This window comes from Salvelinus fontinalis, chromosome 8 (genome assembly GCF_029448725.1).
Source record: "Salvelinus fontinalis isolate EN_2023a chromosome 8, ASM2944872v1, whole genome shotgun sequence".
NCBI lineage: Eukaryota > Metazoa > Chordata > Actinopteri > Salmoniformes > Salmonidae > Salvelinus > Salvelinus fontinalis.
In genome coordinates, this window is record NC_074672.1 from 47,824,732 (window position 1) to 47,832,185 (window position 7,454).

The 7,454-nt window shown below is 47.5% G+C and overlaps 1 protein-coding gene across 1 annotated transcript in view; it reads right to left on the reverse strand.

Moving 5' to 3' along the window:
- Nucleotides 1-6,706, reverse strand: part of irak1 (interleukin-1 receptor-associated kinase 1) — a 126,065-nt gene extending 119,359 nt beyond the window's left edge. The window contains exons 1-4 of the mRNA XM_055932733.1: nucleotides 6,259-6,706; nucleotides 4,194-4,361; nucleotides 2,601-2,753; nucleotides 2,168-2,250 (exon numbers count right to left, since the gene is read on the reverse strand). Of these exons, the coding sequence (XP_055788708.1) occupies nucleotides 2,168-2,250; nucleotides 2,601-2,753; nucleotides 4,194-4,361; nucleotides 6,259-6,370 (516 nt within the window). The 5' untranslated portion in view covers nucleotides 6,371-6,706. The remainder of the gene's footprint in view (nucleotides 1-2,167; nucleotides 2,251-2,600; nucleotides 2,754-4,193; nucleotides 4,362-6,258) is intronic.
- Between the last annotated feature and the right edge of the window lie 748 nt (nucleotides 6,707-7,454).

Sequence of the window (7,454 nt, forward strand, 5' to 3'; positions counted from 1 at the left end):
TACTACCGGTGTCAGTAACCGTGAACTACTACTACCGGTGTCAGTAACCGTGAACTACTACTACCGGTGTCAGTAACCGTGAACTACTACTACCGGTGTCAGTAACCGTGAACTACTACTACCGGTGTCAGTAACCGTGAACTACTACTACCGGTGTCAGTAACCGTGAACTACTACTACCGGTGTCAGTAACCGTGAACTACTACTACCGGTGTCAGTAACCGTGAACTACTACTACCGGTGTCAGTAACCGTGAACTACTACTACCGGTGTCAGTAACCGTGAACTACTACTACCGGTGTCAGTAACCGTGAACTACTACTACCGGTGTCAGTAACCGTGAACTACTACTACCGGTGTCAGTAACCGTGAACTACTACTACCGGTGTCAGTAACCGTGAACTACTACTACCGGTGTCAGTAACCGTGAACTACTACTACCGGTGTCAGTAACCGTGAACTACTACTACCGGTGTCAGTAACCGTGAACTACTACTACCGGTGTCAGTAACCGTGAACTACTACTACCGGTGTCAGTAACCGTGAACTACTACTACCGGTGTCAGTAACCGTGAACTACTACTACCGGTGTCAGTAACCGTGAACTACTACTACCGGTGTCAGTAACCGTGAACTACTACTACCGGTGTCAGTAACCGTGAACTACTACTACCGGTGTCAGTAACCGTGAACTACTACTACCGGTGTCAGTAACCGTGAACTACTACTACCGGTGTCAGTAACCGTGAACTACTACTACCGGTGTCAGTAACCGTGAACTACTACTACCGGTGTCAGTAACCGTGAACTACTACTACCGGTGTCAGTAACCGTGAACTACTACTACCGGTGTCAGTAACCGTGAACTACTACTACCGGTGTCAGTAACCGTGAACTACTACTACCGGTGTCAGTAACCGTGAACTACTACTACTACTACCGGTGTCAGTAACCGTGAACTACTACTACTACTACCGGTGTCAGTAACCGTGAACTACTACTACTACTACCGGTGTCAGTAACCGTGAACTACTACTACTACTACCGGTGTCAGTAACCGTGAACTACTACTACTACTACCGGTGTCAGTAACCGTGAACTACTACTACCGGTGTCAGTAACCGTGAACTACTACTACTACTACCGGTGTCAGTAACCGTGAACTACTACTACTACCGGTGTCAGTAACCGTGAACTACTACTACTACCGGTGTTAGTAACCGTGAACTACTACTACTACCGGTGTTAGTAACCGTGAACTACTACTACTACCGGTGTCAGTAACGGTGAACTACTACTACTACCGGTGTTAGTAACCGTGAACGAGTAGTCATTGTGGAGACCGCCAGGCTACCAGAGAAATACAACTGTTCTAAATATATATATGTGTTAGTTCTGTTTTATTGTTCCGGTCTGCTCTAGAACTATTTCCGGGAGTCAACTATTTCATTCTGCTTTTTACGTCTGAATCTAAAAACCGAGTCTAACAATAGTGACTATGGTTCCTCTCTCATACCGGCTCCTCTTTCAAAGGCTGCATTTACACAAGCAGCCCAACTATTGGCAAAAGATTCAATCTGATCTGTCAAGACTGGAGAAAAAAAGGGTTTTATAAAATACATTGAGTATACAAAACATTAGGAACACCTGCTTCCATGACAGACTGACCAGGTGAATCCAAGCTATGATCTCTTATTGATGTCACTTCAAAATCGGTGTAGATGAAGGGGAGGAGACAGGTTAAAGAAGGATTTTTAAGCCTTGTGACATGGCTTGTGTATGTGTGCCATTCAGAGGGTGGATGGGCAAGAAAAAAGTACCTTTGAACAGGGGTATGGTAGTAGGTGTCAGGCGCAACGGTTTGTGTCAAGAACTGCAACGTTGCTGGGTTTTTTACACTCAACAGTTTCCCGTGTGTATCAAGAATAGTCCACCACCCAAAAGGACATCCAGCCAACTTAACACAACTGTGGGAAGCATTGGAGTCAACATGGGCCAGCATCCCTGTGGAACGCTTTCGACACCTTGTAGAGTCCATGTCCTGACGAACTGAGGCTGTTCTGAAGGCAAAAAGGAGGTGCCACTCAATATTAGGAAGGTGTTCCTAATGTTTGGTATAGTCAGTGTACATTTGATTGATTGATTGCTACTTAATGGCTTCCGTCACCTGTTGGTCTACAAACGTCCCTCTGTGGTCCTGTGATTTCAGACCAGAGGGTGGAGGGCCAGGTTTGGGCAGACACCTCAGTCCTGGAGGGAGAGAAACAGCCCGAGTGAAGGTGGAGAACAGACTGCCACCTGATCTGATAGCACAGCACTTTAAACTGGGTTACATTGGATCAATGATCGCACTGAAAAAATATGATAACATATTAGAAACAGTATATAAACAGAGATCCTATAAACAGAGAAACACAAAGATCCTATAAACACAGAGATAAACACAGAGATCCTATATGTAATTCTATGGTGTAAAATATGATAAGACTTCATAAGCCTGTGTTATCGTCATATTACAAGCAGTGTGAAATCTTGTAAGAAGTGTTCTAATAACCAGTTGTTGTAAGCACGCTGTGAGTGGTGATTAAATGAGACGTTACCCGGTGGAGAGTAAGCCTTAGTGGTCAGAGTGTTGGTCGGATGGACTTTAGGAGGAGGGTTGAAGAGATGAGATGGAGGAACAAGAGGATCCAGTTTAACCTGCGACGAAGCAGCAAGAGGAGTGGAAGAGGGTTGATGTCCACTGGGCTTCCCTACATTAAGACAACAGCAGCCATTAGACAGCTATCTTCCAGAAGCATCCATTATAAAGAGGACAATGATTCACTGAAACCTTGGACCCGGGCTTCTCTTTCTCAGCTTTTCTGATTGGAGTGTACAGCTAAGGTAGGTGTGCGTCCTGGCTCGCGTCCATCTTCCGTCACCGCACACGTCCCCCCTGGTCGCCTGTCCCCGCACGCGTCCCTCCATCCCCGCACGCGTCCCTCCGTCCATTCCCCCTGTCCCCGCACGCGTCCCCCCCCCCCCCCGTCCCTCCCTCCGTCCGTCCGTCCCTCCGCCCCGTCCCCCCGTCCATCCCCCCGTCCCCGCACGCGTCCCTCCATCCCCCCGCGTCCCTCCGTCCATCCCCCCGTCCCCGCACGCGTCTCTCCCCGCCCCCCCCCCGCACGAGTCCCTCCCCCCCCACACGTCCCTCCCCGCACGCGTCCCTCCGTCCGTCCATCTCCGCACGCGTCACTCCCTCCGTCCCCGCACGCGTCCCTCCGTCCGTTTCCGCACGCGTCCCTCCCTCCGTCCGCCCCAGCATGCGTCCCTCCGTCCGTCCCCGCACGCGTCCCTCCCTCCGTCCGTCCCCGCACGCGTCCCTCCCTCCGTCCGTCCCCGCACGCGTCCCTCCCTCCGTCCGTCCCCGCACGCGTCCCTCCCTCCGTCCGTCCCCGCACGCGTCCCTCCGTCCGTCCCCGCACGCGTCCCTCCATCCCCCCGCGTCCCTCCGTCCATCCCCCCGTCCCCGCACGCGTCTCTCCCCGCCCCCCCCCCCCGCACGCGTCCCTCCCTCCGTCCGTCCCCGCACGCGTCCCTCCCTCCGTCCGTCCCCGCACGCGTCCCTCCGTCCGTCCCCGCACGCGTCCCTCCATCCCCCCGCGTCCCTCCGTCCATCCCCCCGTCCCCGCACGCGTCTCTCCCCGCCCCCCCCCCCCCGCACGAGTCCCTCCCCCCCCACACGTCCCTCCCCGCACGCGTCCCTCCGTCCGTCCATCTCCGCACGCGTCACTCCCTCCGTCCCCGCACGCGTCCCTCCGTCCGTTTCCGCACGCGTCCCTCCCTCCGTCCGCCCCAGCATGCGTCCCTCCGTCCGTCCCCGCACGCGTCCCTCCCTCCGTCCGTCCCCGCACGCGTCCCTCCCTCCGTCCGTCCCCGCACGCGTCCCTCCCTCCGTCCGTCCCCGCACGCGTCCCTCCGTCCGTCCCCGCACGCGTCCCTCCGTCCGTCCGTCAGTCTGTCCCCGCACGCGTCCGTCCGTCCCCGCACGCGTCCCTCCGTCCGTCCCCGCACACGTCCCTCCCTCCCTCCGTCCGTCCCCGCACACGTCCCTCCCTCCGTCCATCCGTCAGTCCGTCCCCGCACGCGTCCCTCCGTCCGTCTATGCACGCACACGTGTCTGTCTGTGCCCAGGTCTGTGTCTAACTCACAGTTCAAGATGATATCTCTAGCTCTTAACAGCTGCAGCTTCTCCAGTACGTTCAGTAGTTCTCCCACTGTTCCATTCCTCTGAGCCCAGTGATTCATCACCCAGTCTGTCCGTCTCTCTCTTCTCTCAGCCAGACGCCTGTCAGTCTGGTCAGTCAACACATGGGATGCTGCCATGGAGGACCAATAACAAATGGTATAGAAATCAATAGTTGTTTAGAGATCAATCAAATCACACCAATAATACAATTCAGTTACAGTCAGCAGCACTAATGTTGTCAGCTATGTTCTTCCTGATCGGGAAAAACTCTGAACGCTACTTACAGGGTCGTACTGGAGGACCCAGAGTTTATTCCTTATTAGGTGATGTGGCCAGGAAAAACTTTGGGTACCGCTCACTATGTACCCAGCTAGTTAACTGTCTGTTATCTGTATAATATTGTTTTTTTACTGAGCTAGCTAGCAATACCATTCTTAGCAAAGATACTTAACTTCATATGGTGTTCATAGTCAATGGAAATCAACTTTAAGCAAAGATTATCTATAGTGCAAGATACTGGCTTCACCTCCTCCACTCTGCTTTAGCTCAGCTATCCCCAATGCAACGTGTGACAACTAGCTAGCGAGAGGCTATACCTGAGAGGGAGCGGCGAAGTGAGAGCGTTTCGGCCATTAATTAATTATTTAGCAAGTGATTAGTTCATTTTATGGGGGGGCAATGAGTGTCAAATTTTGTCAAGATAAAATGAGTTGCTATTTTGATACGTGATGCAACAGCATGCTTCAGTTAGGCTAGATGAGTGTGCTGCACGCCAGTGGTGTAAAGTACTTAAGTAAAAAATGATCTAAAACGACTACTTAGGTCGTTTTTGGGGGTATCTGTACTTTACTATTTATATTTGACAACTTTGACTTCACTACATTCCTAAAGAAAATGATTTTACTCCATACATTTTCCCCTGACACCCTAAAGTACTCGTTACATTTTGAATGCTTAGCAAGACAGGGAAAAGGTCAAATTCATGCACTTATCAAGAGAACATCCCTGGTCATCCCTACTGCCTCTGATCTGGAGGACTCACTAAACAGAGAACATCCCTGGTCATCCCTACTGCCTCTGATCTGGAGGACTCACTAAACAGAGAACATCCCTGGTCATCCCTACTGCCTCTGATCTGGAGGACTCACTAAACAGAGAACATCCCTGGTCATCCCTACTGCCTCTGATCTGGAGGACTCACTAAACAGAGAACATCCCTGGTCATCCCTACTGCTCACTAAACACAAATGCTTCATTTGTTTTGGAGTGTTGCCCTGGCGATCAGTAAATTAAAATTAAAAACAAAAACAAGAAAATGGTGGTCTGGTTTGCTTAATATTAGGAATTTGAAAAGATTTATACTTTTACTTTTGATACTTAAGTATATTTAAAACCAAATACTTTTAGAGTTATACTCAAGTAATATTTTTAATTTTCTATTAAAAGGTACTTTTACTCAAGTATGACAACTGGGTACTTTTTCCACCACTGGTGCATACTCCCTTAAAAGAACCTGGCTTGAAAAACGAAAAAAACGGGGTAATAGTGTATTTGTCCATTTTGAGATGACGTAGTCAGTGTACGTGTGTGTAATATATATATTTCCTCAAAAGTCATAATTTATCTAAGATATCAAAATAAATCTGTCAGATTTTGGGGACGAGAAAATCTTTGTGGAGCAATTTTGCATCTGACTGGGATGTTTAATGTAGTATTAAAGTGAAGAGGGGGGAAAAAAAGTGTAATTCCCTTTATTGAATGACAACAGGCACTTCATTGAAGAATCCCTCCTGTTACCCAATCTCTGACGAGGGGGGGAGTCCCCCATGCTTCACAACCGAAACCGATCATACAGATATGAACACATTTTGTGACGTTAAAAAAAAATTACGTCAGCAAGGTTGTTTTTTTTACGGCTGTTCGGCCGAAATACGGCCACCATAGCTTGGACGCCATAGCTTATTAACTAGCATCGTTTTTGAAACTATATTTAACTACTAGCAATGTCGGTCAGTGTCATTTCTTACCGAATCTGTCCCAGTCCACATCGGAGATACTGTCCATAACAAGGGAGAAGTCGCACAGCACAACCGGTGGTAACTTGTACAAGTATACCTTTCTGGTATCCCAGGACGACATCTTTTTAAAACCTTGCTAGCCAACGCGTTACGTAGCTAGCAAGCTAAAGGTAACATTTCTTTTTACGTTTCAAATTCACTACGGTAAAAACCATCACGCTATTAAAGCGAACCTTACTGCAATCGAGCCGGGGATGCTAACGTGGTTGTCCGTGATTAAAAATAAAAAAACGAATTAAAAAGTATATAACAAAATCGGTTATTCAATAAGTTATGTCCCTGCTTCAAATATGCCTAGAAACTTCGCTGTCGCCAGCAAGCAGAACTTACTCGTCAGACACGCCCCCCACATGATGGGCTACGTCATATCATCCTCTGCCTTCATGGAAAAGTATCAGTTACTTGAATTAGATTTTTTTTTATACATATATTTATTTTTTTGTATGCATTTAGTATTTTCTTGTATATACCTGTGTTTTTTTTGTTTTGTTAGACATGTTTGATGTAGCCATGTGAGTTGTTAATTGTGTATTAAATATATATATTTTAAATGTAAGTATCAAAGTTTTGGCTGTGTTATTTTGTCAACTGTTTTGTAAGATATGTTTGTATATTGTGTTTATATTTGTTAATTCAAAATAAAACATAACAAAATAAAAGTGAGCGACGTTTTTGGCTTTTCACATAGAATCATTCCTTCTTGAGAAATGTCTTTGTATTTCAATGGAATATTATGTGCAGTGCATAGCAGTGAACCTACCTTGTCTCAATTAATTTATAAATCTTGTCAAGACAATGTCTCTTGCTAGCCCAATATTGCACTAAAGGAGCCTAATGTTACTCGTCCAAGGAGTGGTCTGGTAGGTCTATCCATGTACGTTTCGTTATTTTGTTTTCCGTGTGAAAACGGAGAATGGAAAAACGGAAAACGGCGGCTAATTTGTTGTTTTTTGTTTCTAAATTTGAAAAAAGTAAATCTGAAATCGACATCTTTTCTCATTTATAGTGTCAGAATTGGACATGGAATAAGGGGAAAAACAAAAAACAGCACAGTTTATATTAAATGTTTTATTTCCGTTTTTAATTTTGTTCAATAAGGGGAAGTACCCACCCCCTCATAGAATATTCACAAAGCTTAGGGGGGG